General features: G+C 42.4%; 2 protein-coding genes across 6 annotated transcripts in view; one reads left to right on the top strand and one right to left on the bottom strand.

Annotated features, from left to right (window-relative positions):
• Nucleotides 1–2,534: 2,534 nt before the first annotated feature.
• Nucleotides 2,535–12,918, top strand: LOC106570906 (interferon-induced GTP-binding protein Mx). The gene is given in 9 exon segments (XM_045695256.1): nucleotides 2,535–2,700; nucleotides 9,473–9,607; nucleotides 10,585–10,737; nucleotides 10,909–10,930; nucleotides 10,932–11,044; nucleotides 11,188–11,386; nucleotides 11,472–11,550; nucleotides 12,030–12,110; nucleotides 12,604–12,918. Coding segments are annotated over 9 exon segments (1,185 nt in total). The 3' UTR covers nucleotides 12,841–12,918.
• A 1,931-nt stretch (nucleotides 12,919–14,849) lies between these two features.
• Nucleotides 14,850–18,606, bottom strand: part of LOC106570908 (uncharacterized) — a 35,524-nt gene continuing 31,767 nt past the window's right edge. For all 5 annotated transcript variants that reach the window (XM_082961576.1, XM_014143488.3, XM_082961578.1 and 2 more), the window contains 3 exons: nucleotides 18,208–18,468; nucleotides 17,673–17,753; nucleotides 14,850–17,474 (listed from right to left, as the gene is read on the bottom strand). In XM_082961576.1, coding sequence (XP_082817702.1) covers nucleotides 17,435–17,474; nucleotides 17,673–17,753; nucleotides 18,208–18,468 — 382 coding nt within the window. In that variant the 3' untranslated portion in view covers nucleotides 14,850–17,434. The remainder of the gene's footprint in view (nucleotides 17,475–17,672; nucleotides 17,754–18,207; nucleotides 18,469–18,606) is intronic.

Here is an 18,606-nt window from a genome sequence, read left to right as displayed (position 1 = left end):
CCGAAATTATTGCAACCCCTATTACTAGCCTGTTCAACCTCTCTTTCGTGTCGTCTGAGATTCCCATAGATTGGAAAGCAGCTGCTGTTATCCCCCTCTTCAAAGGAGGGGACACTCTTGACCCAAATTGCTATAGACCTATATCCATCCTACCCTGCCTTTCTAAGGTCTTCGAAAGCCAAGTCAACAAACAGATTACCTACCATTTCGAATCCCACCGCACCTTCTCCGCTATGCAATCTGGTTTCAGAGCTGGTCATGGGTGCACCTCAGCCACGCTAAAGGTCCTAAACGATATCGTAACCGCCATCGATAAGAAACAATACTGTGCTGCCGTTTTCATTGACCTGGCCAAAGCTTTCGACTCTGTCAATCACCACGTCCTCATCGGCAGACTCATTAGCCTTGGTTTCTTTAATGATTGCATCGCCTGGTTCACCAACTACTTCTCTGATAGAGTTCAGTGTGTCAAATCGGAGGGCCTGTTGTCCGGACCTCTGGCAGTCTCTATAGGGGTGCCACAGGGTTCAATTCTTGGGCCAACTCTTTTCTCTGTATACATCAATGATGTCGCTCTTGCTGCTGGTGAGTCTCTGATCCACCTCTACGCAGACGACACCATTCTGTATACTTCTGGCCCTTCTTTGGACACTGTGTTAACAACCCTCCAGACAAGCTTCAATGCCATACAACTCTCCTTCCGTGGCCTCCAACTGCTCCTAAATACAAGTAAAACTAAATGCATGCTCTTCAACCGATCGCTACCTGCCTGCCTGTCCTGCATCACTACTCTGGACGGTTCTGACTTAGAATATGTGGACAACTACAAATACCTAGGTGTCTGGTTAGACTGTAAACTCTCCTTCCAGACTCACATCAAACATCTCCAATCCAAAGTTAAATCAAGAATTGGCTTCCTATTTCGCAACAAAGCATCCCTCACTCATGCTGCCAAACATACCCTCGTAAAACTGACCATCCTACCGATCCTCGACTTTGGCGATGTCATTTACAAAATAGCCTCCAATACCCTACTCAACAAACTGGATGCAGTCTATTACAGTGCCATCCGTTTTGTCACCAAAGCCCCATATACTACCCACCACTGCGACCTGTACGCTCTCGTTGGCTGGCCTTCGCTTCATAATCGTTGCCAAACCCACTGGCTCCAGGTCATCTACAAGACCCTTCTAGGTAAAGTCCCCCCTTATCTCCGCTCACTGGTCACCATAGCAGCACCCACCTGTAGCACGCGCTCCAGCAGGTATATCTCTCTGGTCACCCCCAAAGCCAATTCCTCCTTTGGTCGTCTCTCTTTCCAGTTCTCTGCTGCCAATGACTGGAACGAACTACAAAAATCTCTGAAACTGGAATCACTTATCTCCCTCACTAGCTTTAAGGACCAGCTGTCAGAGCAGCTCACAGATCACTGCACCTGTACATAGCCCATCTATAATTTAGCCCAAACAACTACCTTTTCCCCTACTGTATTTATTTATTTTATTTTGCTCCTTTGCACTTTCTTCTACTACAAATCTACCATTCCAGTGTTTTACTTGCTATATTGTATTTACTTTGCCACCATGGACTTTTTTTGCCTTTACCTCCCTTATCTCACCTCATTTGCTCACATTGTACATAGACTTATTTTTCTACTGTATTATTGACTGTATATTTGTTTTACTCCATGTGTAACTCTGTTGTTGTATGTTGTCGAACTGCTTTGCTTTATCTTGGCCAGGTCGCAATTGTAAATGAGAACTTGTTCTCAACTTGCCTACCTGGTTAAATAAAGGTGAAATAAAAATAAATAAATAAATAAAATAAAAAGTAAGTCGCTCTGGATAAGAGCGTCTGCTAAATGACTAAAATGTAAGGTTAATAAACAAGGAAATGATAAATAATCAAATCATGAGGAAGGATCAGGGTGGTGTAACGTTATTGCAGGTTGTGATTTTTACACACGAGCTCCATTTCTAACTTCTTTAGGCACCGTAACAATGCACAGAAACACTGTATTGCTCACAACACTCACAACATATTCTGAAAACTCTCATTTAAAATAAAAAAAAAATAATCTGCATGAGTAACTACATTTTTTTCATGCAATAATACGTCAACTGAATTTTTGAATACCTGCATATGGCAAAGGATTCAACCTTTAGTCCATGATCATTTTTTATGCATTTATTAAGAAAACAGTGTGAAAGTGTAACTAATAGACCATGTTATAGTTCCTTTGTGCACTGTATGTTCCAATTAGTGGAACATCTATTTAGCCACACATTGGTCATTTAAACGAATCATTCATCATTTCAATCAATCAATCAATCAATCAATCAATCAATCAATCAATCAATCAATCAAATGTATTTATAAAGCCCTTTTGACATTAACCGATGTCACAAAGTGCTTATACAGAAACCCAGCATTAAAACCCCAAAACAATCGAACAAGCAATGCAGATGTAGAAGCACATTTCATTGCTTTAATGCTTTTCCAGTGAACCAACAAGTGGGCAATTCCAGGACCAGATGGCCGAGCGGGTCAGGCCCTACATTGACTTAATAGACTACCTGAGATCCATTGGAATAGATCAGGACCTTCCACTGCCAGCCATTGCTGTGGTGAGAGAGCAGAGTTCAGGAAAGAGCTCTGTGCTTGAGGCCCTATCCGGAGTGGCACTACCCAGGGGGAATGGTAAGATACTCTGTTCCATGGCGCCCAATGTTATTATGGAACTATAGGCTATATAGCGATGCTATCTTGATATATATATACTGCTCAAAAAAATAAAGGGAACACTTAAACAACACATCCTAGATCTGAATGAAAGAAATAATCTTATTAAATACTTTTTTCTTTACATAGTTGAATGTGCTGACAACAAAATCACACAAAAATAATCAATGGAAATCCAATTTATCAACCCATGGAGGTCTGGATTTGGAGTCACACTCAAAATTAAAGTGGAAAACCACACTACAGGCTGATCCAACTTTGATGTAATGTCCTTAAAACAAGTCAAAATGAGGCTCAGTAGTGTGTGTGGCCTCCACGTGCCTGTATGACCTCCCTACAACGCCTGGGCATGCTCCTGATGAGGTGGCGGATGGTCTCCTGAGGGATCTCCTCCCAGACCTGGACTAAAGCATCCGCCAACTCCTGGTCAGTCTGTGGTGCAACGTGGCGTTGGTGGATGGAGAGAGACATGATGTCCCAGATGTGCTCAATTGGATTCAGATCTGTGGAACGGGCGGGCCAGTCTAAAGCATCAATGCCTTGCTCTTGCAGGAACTGCAGACACACTCCAGCCACATGAGGTCTAGCATTGTCTTGCATTAGGAGGAACCCAGGGCCAACCGCACCAGCATATGGTCACATAAGGGGTCTGAGGATCTCATCTCGGTACCTAATGGCAGTCAGGCTACCTCTGGCGAGCACATGGAGGGCTGTGCGGCCCCCCAAAGAAATGCCACCCCACACCATGACTGACCCACCGCCAAACCGGTCATGCTGGAGGATGTTGTAGGCAGCAGAACGTTCTCCACGGCGTCTCCAGACTCTGTCACGTCTGTCATGTGCTCAGTGTGAACCTGCTTTCATCTGTGAAGAGCACAGGGCGCCAGTGGCGAATTTGCCAATCTTGGTGTTCTCTGGCAAATGCCAAACGTCCTGCACAGTGTTGGGCTGTAAGCACAACCCCCACCTGTGGACGTCGGGCCCTCATACCACCCTCATGGAGTCTGTTTCTGACCGTTTGAGCAGACACATGCACATTTGTGGCCTGCTGGAGGTAATTTTGCAGGGCTCTGGCAGTGCTCCTCCTGCTCCTCCTTGCACAAAGGCAGAGGTCCTGCTCCTCCTTGCACCCAGCAGCAGAGGTCCTGCTGCTGGGTTGTTGCCCTCCTACGGCCTCCTCCACGTCTCCTGATGTACTGGCCTGTCTCCTGGTAGCGCCTCCATGCTCTGGACACTACGTTGACTGACACAGCAAACCTTCTTGCCACAGCTCGCATTGATGTGCCATCCTGGATGAGCTGCACTACCTGAGCCACTTGTGTGGGTTGTAGACGCCGTCTCATGCTACCACTAGAGTGAAAGCAACGCCAGCATTCAAAAGTGACCAAAACATCAGCCAGGAAGCATAGGAACTGAGAAGTGGTCTGTGGTCACCACCTCCAGAACCACTCCTTTATTGGGGGTGTCTTGCTAATTGCCTATAATTTCCACCTGTTGTCTATTCCATTTGCACAACAGCATGTGACATTTATTGTCAATCAGTGTTGCTTCCTAAGTGGACAGTTTGATTTCACAGAAGTGTGATAGACTTGGAGTTACATTGTGTTGTTTAAGTGTTCCCTTTATTTTTTTGAGCAGTGTATATATATATATATATATATATATATATATATATATATATATATATATATATATATATATATATATATGTGTGTGTGTTATATAGGCTATATAGCAATCCAGTTCTCAATCAGAACTGTTCCATTACTTGAGTGAATGTTCATTTTCTTGACCAGCGATAATATAACAAGCAGGAATGAGTTGGAGAATCCACGCATCAGGCGCGACTCTCACTCTCTCGCTGCAGTGTCCCCATGCCAAAAATCACATCAGGCCTCTCCGCGACGCACATAGCAACCGTCTACCTGCTTCTCTACGGATAACAGAGAGCAGAGAGGGAGAGAATATAAAAAAGAGAAAGGCCCTTGCCACAGAGGCTGCAAAATAACGACATAAACGACTTCCGTCATCATGGAGTGCTTTGAGAGACCAGTCAAGGACCATATCACCTCAACCCTACATGACACCCTAGACCCACTCCAATTAGCTTACCGCCCCAATAGGTCCACTGACGACGCAATCGCCATCACACTGCACACTGCCCTAACCCATCTGGACAAGAGGAATACCTATGTAAGAATGCTGTTCATCGATTACAGCTCAGCATTTAACACCATAGTATCCTCCAGACTCGTCACTAAGCTCGAGACCCTGGGTCTCGACCCCGCCCTGTGCAACTTGGTCCTGAACTTCCAGACGGGCCGCCCCCAGGTGGTGAGGGTAGATAACAATATCTCCACCCCGCTGATCCTCAACACTGGGGCCCCACAAGGGTGCGTTCTCAGCCCTATCCTGTACTCCCTGTTCACCCATGACTGCGTGGCCACGCACGCCTCCAACTCAATCATCAAGTTTGCAGACGACACTACAGTAGTGGGCTTGATTACCAACAACAACGAGACGGCCTACAGGGAGGAGATGAGGGCCCTCGGAGTGTGGTGTCAGGAAAATAACCTCACACTCAACGTCAACAAAACAAAGGAGATGATCGTGGACTTCAGGAAACAGCAGAGGGAGCAGCCCCCTATCCACATCAACGGGACAGTAGTGGAGAAGGTGGAAAGTTTTAAGTTCCTCGGTGTACACATCACGGACAAACTGAAATGGTCCACCCACACAGACAGAGTGGTGAAGAAGGCGCAGCAGCGCCTCTTCAACCTCAGGAGGCTGAAGAAATTCGGCTTGTCACCAAAAACACTCACAAACTTTTACAGATGCACAATCGAGAGCATCCTGTCGGGCTGTATCACCGCCTGGTACGGCAACTGCTCCGCCCATAACCGTAAGGCTCTCCAGAGGGTAGTAAGGTCTGCACAACTCCTCACCGGGGGCAAACTACCTGCCCTCCAGTACACCTACACCACCCGATGTCACAGGAAGGCCAAAAAGATCATCAAGGACAACAACCACCCGAGCCACTGCCTGTTCACCCCGCTATCATCCAGAAGGCAAGGTCAGTACAGGTGCATCAAAGCTGGGACCGAGAGACTGAAAAACAGCTTCTATCTCAAGGCCATCAGACTGTTAAACAGCCATCACTAACGTTGAGTGGCTGATGCCGACATACTGACTCAACTCTAGCCACTTTAATAATGGAAAAATGTATGTAATAAATGTATCTCTAGCCACTTTAATCAATGCCACTTCATATAATGTTTTCATACCCTACATTACTCATCTCATGTATTTACATTTACATTTAAGTCATTTAGCAGACGCTCTTATCCAGAGCGACTTACAAAATGGTGCATTCACCTTATGATATCCAGAGGCGGACACCAAAAGTAGTGCTGTAACACATAGCCTACATTGTAATATGGTAAATGTATATTGAGGAACCAAAGAAATAAGGTGTTTGCCGTACTCCTAACTACCGGTACCCAAAACTACACAACTAATCACAACAGCAATACCATTGCCTTTAACAAATCTTAGTTCAGTCACCAGTTTAAGTTGAGAGTGGGGGTATCCATGGCATTTTCCAATTATGTTCCTATTTTACAAGTCAAAAAAATGGAGACCCTTTCATAATGTTGCCAAACAAAGACTCAACAAACTTACCAGAGACTCCCTGTCTCTGCCAGTCTGTCCCTGCATATCTGTCCCCAACTCTGCTGTCTGTGTGCCATCTGTTGCCTGCTCTGCCTAATGACATCATTGTGAAACATTTCCATTAGAATTTCATTTCTTTCTTATGAACATTTTATCAACTAGTCTTTGAGATATTAGGCTACTAGGGTTCTTACTTTGCGTTTTGGTGTACTGAAAAATACTCTGATGTCCGTCTTTTATTTTTCTGCCATTTTTCTACCTGGCTGGCTGGCTGGCTACACACACACACCGTGTGTAGGTTATTTACAGTAGGAGATGGGCTTCTATCATCTTATCTTTTATCATTCTATTTGGGCTTCGATCTAAAAGGTAGCTAGCAAATGTGAAACGGATTAAAATGACAAGAGTTGACAGCTGTATGAGTTCACCATTTACACAACATATGCTGCAACCTTTTGTAATTTTAATAGTTTGTTTCATATTGGCTGGCTTCCAACAATAGCTGAATTTGCAAAGCTAGCGAGCACCAATTCCGTTTCAGTGGTGTTTGCTATAATCTTTGCTACCCGGGTTAAATAAAGGTGAAATAAAATAAATAAATAAAAGTTCCCTAAACAATTTAGCTTTTGCAACGAGACCATTAAATATATTTAAGACAATGGTAGAAGAGAGTGTAGTTCTGTTCAGTTTGGACTTCAGTTTATCGCTAACCTTATCGCAGGGACTTTGAAGCACTAACTTACATCATCTGCATGCTGATCTTGGAATAAATTGACGATAGCAAAGATTCCATCTTTGACGAGGCCACATAAATGGAATAGGTACTAGCTAGCTTAATAGTTAATATTTGCGCGCTAGCTCTGCATATTCAGCTAGTGTGTGTGCGCGATTGACTGGATTAACCTCACTTCAGTTACGTTCATTGAGTGCCTTTCAGACAGTAGATAAGACCCCTCTGTTACCTTGCCAACTAAGGAACTGGCAGTGGATCAAAACATTGTGAGGCAAAGGGTGGGGGGGGTCGCAATCTTTTGAAACTTAAAAACGCGCTATTAAGTGTCTATAATCAGCACAATTGCTTTCATTGCGTATTATTAATATTATTTAAATTACATAGTTATGTTTCAGTGATATATTGAGGGGGACAAATCATATTTTTCCAAGGATGGGGGGGTCGTGTCCCCCCTGTCCCCCCCGGGATTTCCGCCCCTGCTGTCAGGTACAGAAAACTAAACAGATAACAACTACCCACAAACACAGGTGGGAAAAGGCTGCCTAAGTATGATTCCTAATCAGAGACAACGATAGACAGCTGCCTCTGATTAGGAACCATACTCGGCCCAAAACAAAGAAATACAAAACATAGAATGCCCACCCCACACCCTGACATAACAAAATAGAGAAATAAACCGTCTTTCTCTCAGGTCAGGGCGTGACAATGTGACCAATAAAATTTGATTTGATTTGTCATTGACAAAATCTTCAGCCAGTGATAGTGGCCTACAGGCCTGGAAACATGCCAATCAGAGAGTACAGGAACATGAGAGAAACAAGACCCATAGAGAAAGTGCAGAAGCCTTTTTCCTCAGAGCCAGCAGAGCAGACATCTGTACCCTTCTGAGTGATAATGTCAGTTCAACGAGACCAGGTCAGAAAGAGGAAACAGGTCATGGAACGTGTGATTGATGTAGTTAAAGTTATTGGTAAATGTGAGCTCAGCTACAGAGGACACAGACATGAAGCTGTATATAACTTGGAAAACATGGCCGACAATCATGGCAAGTGTTTTGAGCTTATATTGTTACTAGTGATAATTACTTCCTGGTTACTCTGAAGGAGCTATGCTATGACTCTTCCTTTAACAGGCTGACAAGGGTGAAAGAACATTTGCTATGAGTTAACGCTTTTGTACACAGGCATGTTTTTTGGGACTTTCATATTATACTTGCAGTTTTGTAGCCAATGTTCAATTTCATTGACTCAGTGTTTAGATGTGTTTTATTGTGTGCTGTTGGGTTTATGGACACCAGTGAGGGAACATTGTAATCTACATTTCTTTGTAGAGGAGTGCTTTTTCGACATTTGTATTATACTTACTTACATTGTTGTAGCTTATGTTCAGTGAATGTGTGAAGTTTTTTTAAATACTTTTGATATGTTTGATGCTTGAATAGAAGGATAATCATTTGAACATGAGCTAACTCTGTATATCTCATTCTCTTTTTAAAAAGTGTAGGCTAATTGTTTTGTGTGTCTAGCCTTGTACATTTGTATGTGCTATGATTGGTGTATTCCTAGTGACTTTGAGGATGCACCTATAGCTGTCAAGTTGTTAAAAGTAGCAGGAGACGGGTGAGTCAAACGCAGGAGACTGAGATCCGTATAAGAGACGTATTTAATAAAGTCCAAAGGAATCACAACGACAAGGCAGGGTTAGGGTCACAACCCTAATGCCTATCCAAAATACGTCGTGAAAACCGAACAATACAAAAAACAATCCTGACTACGTACAACATTACATGAAAACAATCCCGCACAAATCCCAAACAACAAACCGACAAACTAAATACACCCCCACTAATTACTAACAAGGAACAGGTGCGTACAAATACAGACATAACCAACAGACACTGAAACATCGATCGGTGGCAGCTAGTAGGCCGGCGACGACGACCACCGAGTGCCGCCCGACCGGGGAGGAGCGCCACCTTCTGTGGACGTTGTGACAATAGCCATACATAACCTTGAAAACTCAGTGTTCAGATAGGCTACTTGTTGGTCAGTCCCAAATGTTTGTATTTTGTAATGTGGATAACTTTCTTCCCAGATGAACATAGTGGCCAAATTTATAACCAGTTTGGTACCCGTTACATCAACAAATAAGGTTAGCCTACAAAATTAGCATTCTGGTTGTTTGCATGAAAAGGGTGGCTTGGGATGGAGTCAAATTCCCGGCCTGAATTATTGTCTCAGTCCGCCCCTGAACAGATCAATGCTCACCAGAAAAAAACCTTTTTGTATAGCGTTGGTTGTATTGTAATTTCATGTTAATTTCCAGGTATTGTCACCAGGTGTCCACTGGAACTCAGACTCTGTTATGTCAGCGGAGTGGCGTGGAAGGCTGCCATCTCATACAGAGACAAACGTATTAATATTGGTGACCTCTCAGAAGTAGCGGGACACGTTAAAGAAGGTTAGATTTAAATGTTACTATTTGTGTAATCTATTTAAAAATAGCATAAACTCTTGTAGAAACGATGTTTTGCATAAAAGAAGGTTAGATTAAATGTTACTATTTGTGTAATCTATTTAAAAATAGCATAAAGTCTTGTAGAAACGATGTTTTGCATATTTACATGCATTTTCTGATCATTTAGCCAGATCTTGAACATATCCAATGTGTTTAGTACATGTAAACAACATTTACATTGGTCTGTAGACGACAGTAATTATGCTTTTTTTGGGGGGGGGGTTAGAAAAATAGTCCCAGTTCGATATTGCCTGCTCGTTTGACTGGTTGTCATAAGAATTTTCTATCCTAATGATAATAATTAACAATCAATAAGCCTTGACTAATTCCCAAGGTTTGTAAGACAATGGGTTAATAATTAGGCAAGGACTCAGCTTTCTGCAAAAGGTCTGTACAGTTTATTCAGAGAAAGTTCTGCCCAACATACACAAAGAACTTCATTTTATCCTCTCTCTCTGCTTACGCACACACCTCCACACCAACAGTAGATAACCTACGCATACACACAAACAGTAGGTGAACAGTATCTCTCCCTTGACTTCCCACCACTGTTAATCACTATCCAGCGCTGCCTGTGCTTTCCCCCGAGATTAGGAGAACCTTGAAGGCTACTCACATATTTGCCTCCAAAGCCTCTCAAAGTTGCTAGGTCAGGTAGAACAAATGTCTACAGTCCTCTTAGGTCCATTAATACACACACACACACATTTATCTCCCTCTCCAGCCTCTACTAGACCTTTATGGGACTAACGTTCAGTACTTTAACTATTCATTATACATGCTACATAACTACTAATTAATAATGGACTATTGATTAATTTACCTTTATTAGATAATTCTCTTATCACTGGTCAATCCATAACTGACTGTACCGTTGAGGTTCTGGTGTACATCTATATTTCTTCAATTTGATTTAACAGCCCAGAACGAGTTAGCTGGAGAGGGAGTGGGGATATGTGATGAACTGATCAGTTTGAAGATCATGTCCTCTTCAGTGTGTGACCTGAGTCTGATAGACTTACCTGGGATCACCAGGGTACCTGTACAAGGACAACCAGAAGACATGAGCCCAAGTAAGTCTTGATTTTGATAACTTTTGGATTCTAGCCAATCTTTTCGATTCAAGTAGTGTGATCTCGGCATATCAATACCAAACATCTGTCACATTAAACATCCAAAAAAGTAACATTACTAAGATTGATAAAAACAAAACCACACCAGTCATGCTCTTCTGGCTTTTCTCTAGATTAAACGTCTCATTCTGAAAATCAAAACAAAAAAACATTAACTTGGTGGTGGTGCCATGCAATGTTGACATAGCAACAACAGAAGCTCTGAAAATGGCCAAAGAAGTGGACCATGAAGGCACAAGAACTTTAGGTAAAGAAATCATATAAAGTAGACTAAATAATAACAACAACAACATACTACAGGAAAGGTTTATTTGCTCTCAAATGTCTTCAATGTGTTGTTGGTGTGCTCTAAGAGTAACGTTTTTTTATTTGTGTCTTTTTGTCTTACAGCCATTCTGACGAAGCCAGACCTGATTGACAGGGGAACAGAGAAGGATGTGTTGGACATTGTTCGCAATAAAATCATCCCTCTCAATATGGGCTACATCATTGAGAAATGTCGTGGTCAGAAACAAATTAATGATGGTGTCACCATAAATGATGCAATTGAGGAGGAGAGGGACTTCTTCGAAAATCACGACGAATTCAGGTGAACTGTTTACTTGTTTCTTGACACTCAGTTTGCAACGTATGTTCTTCTACTGTATCTTGTCTCTCTCTCTTTCAATGTATAGCTCCCTCCTGGATGAAGAAAGGGTAAGCACCAAGTGCCTAGCCGCTAGACTCACCCAAACCCTGGTCAACCACATCCAAGTTAGGCCAACTTCTAATCATCTGTCCCTTATGCATTCTAGTTTGGAATGGAGGTAGTTATTTGCTTAGGAGCGCAGTTAGATAGAACACTTCCACATCCCATCCATTTACATTTTACATTTTAGTAATTTAGCAGACGCTCTTATCCAGAGCGACTTACAGTAGTGAATGCATACATTTCATTTCATAACTTTTTTTTTTTCACCCCAGGGAAAACTGACTGCTCAGCTTATGACACCAGGAGCAAGTACCCTGAACTCGTCAATTCAGACTTTGAGGTACCAACATGAGACATTGTAACTGTTTTTCATATGGCAACTATTCATGCCTATGGTGTCGTGATCTGAGAGGACAATGTCACTGTTCGTAGATCAGCTACTCACGTCTAGGTATTAAGACCAATTAAGGACAGCATAATTGTTGGTAGAGCAACAATTCATGTCTTGGGGTTCATGAACATAAAAGGAATTTTGTAACAGAAGGCAACCCCAGGGAAAACTGACTGCTCAGTTTATGACACCAGGAGCAAGTACCCTGAACTCCTCAATTCAGACTTTGAGGTACCAACATGGAGATCCAAAGTACAGTAGCTATGTGTAGAATAGAGAGCGCAGGAGGAGTTGTGCAAGGAGGAAAATCATGCAGCACTCTCTAGCGCCAGTGAGGAGAAACTGTATTTTGAAAGAAAAGATGATGGGGAGGAGGTTAGGGTGGCAGCAGTACGAATCCCAGCGTGCTGTTAATCTAAGCCAATCCCTTTAACTCTACTAACCGTAGTGGCTAAAATAGCTGACTCTAAGTCGCTAATTAACCCCCACTAACTAACCCATAACAACTAGATCGCTTACTAGCTTTGATGTTCACACGCTAGCTTTGACGAAACCAATGTTTACATCTATTCGTTAGTCCTCACCCTGTACTCTCTCTCTCCCACCTCACCTCTCTCTTCCGCCACACCTCTCCCTCTCTCCTCTCCCGCCTCGCCTCTCCTCTCCTGCCTCTCCTCTCCCGCCTCTCCTCTCCTGCCTCTCCACTTCCATCTCTCTCTCTCAGATCGTGGTGCAGCGACTGGCGGACCAGGTGCCCATGCTGATCCATTACTTCATCCTGAAGGAGTCAGCCAGGATCCTGTCCAGTGAGATGTTGGGCCTGCTGAACAGAGAAGACTTGGACGAGATGCTGAAGGAAGAATCGGAGATTGGCCGGAAACGTGAAGCCTTGCGGGAAAAAGTCAAGCGTCTTGGACTGGCCAATAACAAGATTAGTAGCCTCTGGGATCAGAGTGGTTGACATTGTGATGTAACCAACAAGGGCTGAATAACTGTCCCACAATAATTTTGCCTGCAATTAATCAACATACAGACTATTTTAAAAGATGGACATTTTTAGTGCTGTCAAATTTGGGATTCAGAGCACTGAAAATGATATGCCCATTGTCACAGACCACAGCTGTACTCTCAAGAGCTCTGGCCTGTTATACTATCATCACATATCGCAAAAGATTTCATCTCAAAATTGACAAATGAAATATGTGAAGACTGTTGATATCATTCAAACTGACAAATCGTCGCTGATGTACAGTAAGTAAACCTTGTATCTCCAAAACGTTAACTTTTCAGGAAATGGAAAAAAACAGCTGTACCATTGATGATCATACAATCAACAAAACTTCAGAAGCTAATTGAGTACATACTGTAAAGGGACTACTTTCAATTAATGTAAAAATGTTGGGCAAAAATAGAGTCGCAGGGTTTTCTTTTGACAGCAGCGAATGAAAATAAATGTTGTCTTTTTCTAATTGGTCAAAGGGGCATCAGCATTGAGAATAATGTTATAAAAGCATCATTTATACTTGATGCCTGTTAGCAAATAAAAATGGTGAAAATGGACATACTTGTCTGGTTCCTCTTTGCAACTGAAATGATTTAGATGTATACATTAGTTATATCTGCTGTTTTGAGATATTTGTATATTAATTGTATTCAGTTGATTGTAAACATACCTATTCCAGGGTGATTTTAAAAAACAGAGTAGACTAGCAGAGCCTAATAATGTTGGGTGAACTGCAATGAAATAGCAATCGATTATTTAGTAAATTGGCTTTAGTTGTGGAAACATTGTCTGGCTACTCTACCGTAGTTGTGATTTTTGGGGGGATCTGTAATATTAGGTAATATTCTCATGCTCTTGAAATGGTCTGTAATACATCAACATATACAGCATATTGGTGGTGAGAATGTATTTTTATTTATTTATATCAGTAACTTTGGAGTCCAAATGATTATTGCTTCTATGGATTGCATTCTTCACATGTTTCAGGAAACTTTGAATGTACTGGTTGCTGACTCAGTCAACAAAGGATGCTCTGATTGGCTCTTAATCATTTCAAAATTACTAACTTGTAACAGGGGCTGGGTTGAGAGAGGCTGGGTTGATAGTGTGATTTCTTGTTAATTTATTATATTATGTGAATGTGTATATACAAATTAGATGTTGCTTCCAAATGTATTGTTTCTATCAATTTAATAAAACACATAAATAGGCCATATGGTATATGTGTGACTATGATATACAATGCCAATGTCCTACCAAATAAGTGAAGTAGGAACAGTATACACACTTAGATTTTGTGTTGGATATAGCAGCTGATGATCAATAAGTTCCAAATTCTAAATATGGCAGTATTCTAAGTACAGTTAATAGTTCTAAAATGGTGGGTATTTTTTGGGTGGTGCAGTGCAAAGACAAAACAGATTTAGTTTTAATTGTATCGACTTTTTGATGTCACACTGAAATCAAAAACTTGTAAAGAGCACTCATAGTATAGCGTCCACAATATTTTGGTTTTAACTATTGTCTGTAAAATCTGCTTAATAGTGTGCCCCGTTTTTTCCCATATGGAAGCAGGCTACACCTTGGGTGCATTCATAAATTCACTCTGGCTACTGCAATTCAGAGAACTCGTCTGAGTGTTTTACTACATTTTTGAATTTTACCTTTATTTAACTAGGCAAGTCAGTTAAGAACAAATTCTTATTTTCAATAACGGCCTAGGAACAGTGGGTTAAATGCCTTGTTCAGGGCCATAACAACAGATTTTTACCTTGTCAGCTCAGGGATTCAATCTTGCAACCTCCCTTTTAAAAGTCCAATGCTACCTACCGCCCCTGAATGTCCCAGAGCGCAGAATAACTGAGGAATTTACAAACGCACAACAGCCGTTGAATATGACCGGTGTCAGTAAAGGTCGGCAAAAAAAACGTAATTAAATTGTTGTTAGCAGTACAGTTACAGTCACCAACGCTCAAAATCAAATTTTATTGGTCACGTTCACGTTTAGCAGATGTTATTGCGGGTGTAGCAAAATGCTTGTTTCTAGCTCCGACAGTGCAGTAATATCTAACAAGTTATATCTAACAGTTTCACAACATTTACCCAAATACATGTAAATCTAAGTAAGGAATGGATTAAGAATATATATACACTACCGTTCAAAAGTTTGGGGTCACTTGTTCATGTTTTTGAAAGAAAAGCACATTTTTTGTCCATTTAAAATAGCATCAAATTGATCAGAAATACAGTGTAGACATTGTTAATGTTGTAAATGACAATTGTAGCTGGAAACGGCAGATTTTTTTATGGACTATCTACATAGGCTCGCCCAAGCCTCCCCCATTTCTCCTTCTCCCAAATCCATTCAGCTGATGTTCTGAAAGAGCTGCAAAATCTGGACCCCTACAAATCAGCTGGGCTTGACAATCTGGACCCTTTCTTTCAAAAATTATCTGCCGAAATTATTGCAACCCCTATTACTAGCCTGTTCAACCTCTCGTGTCGTCTGAGATTCCCATAGATTGGAAAGCAGCTGCTGTCATCCCCCTCTTCAAAGGAGGTGACACTCTTGACCTAAATTGCTACAGACCTATATCCATCCTACCCTGCCTTTCTAAGGTCTTCGAAAGCCAAGTCAACCAACAGATTACCGACCATTTCGAATCCCACCGCACCCTCTCCGCTATGCAATCTGGTTTCTGAGCTGGTCATGGGTGCACCTCAGCCACGCTCAAGGTCCTAAACGACATCGTAACCGCCATCGATAAGAAACAATACTGTGCTGCCGTATTCATTGACCTGGCCAAAGCTTTTGACTCTGTTAATCACCACATCCTCATCGGCAGACTCAGTAGCCTTGGTTTCTCAAACGATTGCGTCGCCTGGTTCACCAACTACTTCTCTGATAGAGTTCAGTGTGTTAAATCGGAGGGCCTGCTGTCCGGACCTCTGGCAGTCTCTATGGGGATACCACAGGGTTCAATTCTTGGGCCAACTCTTTTCTCTGTATACATCAATGATGTCGCTCTTGCTGCTGGTGAATCTCTGATCCACCTCTACGCAGACGACACCATTCTGTATACTTCTGGCCCTTCTTTGGACACTGTGTTAACAACCCTCCAGACGAGCTTCAATGCCATACAACTCTCCTTCCGTGGTCTTCAACTGCTCCTAAATACAAGTAAAACTAAATGCATGCTCTTCAACCGATCGCTGCCTGCACCTGCCCGCCTGTCCAGCATCACTTCTCTGGACGGTTCTGACTTAGAATTTGTGGACAACTAGAAATACCTAGGTGTCTGGTTAGACGGTAAACTCTCCTTCCAGACTCACATCAATCATCTCCAATCCAAAGTTAAATCTAGAATTGGATTCCTATTTCGCAACAAAGCATCCTTCACTGATGCTGCCAAACATACCCTCGTAAAACTGACCATCCTACCAATCCTCGACTTCGGCGATGTCATTTACAAAATAGCCTCCAATACCCTACTCAACAAGCTGGATGCAGTCTATCACAGTGCCATCCGTTTTGTCACCAAAGCCCCATATACTACCCACCACTGCGACCTGTACGCTCTCGTTGGCTGGCCTTCGCTTCATAATCGTCGCCAAACACATTGGCTCCAGGTCATCTACAAGACCCTGCTAGGTAAAGTCCCCCCTTATCTCCGCTCACTGGTCACCATAGCAGCACCCACCTGTAGCACGGGCTATGTACAGGTGCAGTGATCTGTGAGCTGCTCTGACAGCTGGTGCTTAAAGCTAGTGAGGGAGATAAGTGTTTCCAGTTTCAGAGATTTTTGTAGTTCGTTCCAGTCATTGGCAGCAGAGAACTGGAAAGAGAGACGGCCAAAGGAGGAATTGGCTTTGGGGGTGACCAGAGAGATATACCTGCTGGAGCGCGTGCTACAGGTGGGTGCTGCTATGGTGACCAGTGAGCGGAGATAAGGGGGGACTTTACCTAGCAGGGTCTTGTAGATGACCTGGAGCCAGTGGCTTTGAATTTGTGTTGCAGGAAGCAAATTTCTGCTTGAAAAAGCTAGCCTTAGCTTTTCTAACTGCCTGTGTATATTGGTTTCTAACTTCCCTGAAAAGTTGCATATCACGGGGGCTGTTTGATGCTAATGCAGAACGCCATAGGATGTTTTTGTGTTGGTTAAGGGCAGTCAGGTCTGGAGAGAACCAAGGGCTATCTCTGTTCCTGGTTCTACATTTCTTGAATGGGGCATGCTTATTTAAGATGGTGAGGAAGGCATTTAAAAAAAATAACCAGGCATCCTCTACTGACGGGACGAGGTCAATATCCTTCCAGGATACCAGGGCAAGGTCAATTAGAAAGGCTTGCTCGCTGAAATGTTTCAGGGAGCGTTTGACAGTGATAAGTGGAGGTCGTTTGACCGTAGACCCATTACGGATGCAGGCAGTGAGGTAGTGATCGCTGAGATCTTGGTTGAAAACTGAATATTGGTATGAATGACAACTTTCCCACAACCGTGGGTGTGCAAGATTACATGGAGAAAGATTCTGTCATCTTAACGACGGATGCCGACTAGAACAGTGGTTTGGCTTTCATTCTGTTGTTTGTAAGCCTGTAAAAATACAAAATACTGCATATTACAAAACAGAGTAGCCTACCACGCTGTTAAATGTTAAATCACATTAAAAACACATTGTTCTCACTTTCCAATCATGAGTTAATTAAAAAACAATCACATTTGATAGTATAGATGATTGAATTCTAATGGAGAAAGACTTACACATACAGTGAGCAAACAATCACAACTCACCGAACTATGTGGCCTTTGCTGGTGGAGACAGCTTTCAGTATTTTCTTACTCAGACAGTTGGAAATTGCATTATGACTTAGACTGAAAGAAAGAAAGAAAGAATGAGAGAGAGAGAATGAGAGAGAGAGAGGGGACAGAGACACACAGAAAGAGAGAAGGGGAGGGATAATTTCATTAAGTACAGGGAATATATATATTGCATAATAATGTATTTACCTACAGTAGCCTAGTACTAGTAAGCAACCAAACATGTCTTCATTAGGGAAGGAAAACGACTAAGCCCTAGCAGCATGTGCATAGCGAATTAGCAACATGGCCTTTTTAGATGTGTCACATTGACTATAGCAAATAACATTTTCTTAAAGAAGCAGTGAGTGAAACGTTGTGGTTTTATAAAATGTTAAACCACATTCGCATTGTAATCTTTATATACCCAACATCACAATCTATTGAGGTTCCCAAATATATGCTTATTTTTAACTAGTAATATGTATTTCTTGTGTTTGATTTTCATCATGATCTTTAAAACACTCACTCCAGGACTTGGACTTTGTGCAGGTGTGTGAGCAGAGGCTGTAGGTGGTGGTCTGTGAGTTGGCAGAGGCTGAGGTCCAGTTCTGACAGACCCTTTGAATGCATGAGAACCAGGGCCAGAGATCTACAGGCCTTCTGATCCAGCTTGGTCTCACTGAGGTCCAGCTCCCCACCCAGGGCTCTGACCAGGGATCCTGCATGATGCACTGCATTATTCTTGTTACAAGTTTGTACAAGTTGAACCAATATGGCTTTACTGGGGCTGAGTCAGAGAGAAACAAGAGAGACAAGGTCACCCAGTTTAGATGGAGAGATGTGACATTTTTGAAAAGGCAAAATGTCATTCATAACCAAGCCTGTAAAGCTAAAGTCTGGGATTCTAAAAACAACAAAATTCGCC

Source organism: Salmo salar, chromosome 15 (genome assembly GCF_965601325.2).
Source record: "Salmo salar chromosome 15, fSalSal1, whole genome shotgun sequence".
Classification (NCBI taxonomy): Eukaryota; Metazoa; Chordata; class Actinopteri; order Salmoniformes; family Salmonidae; genus Salmo; species Salmo salar.
Note: the sequence above shows the minus strand (reverse complement) of the source record. Positions and strands in the feature narration are given on the sequence as shown.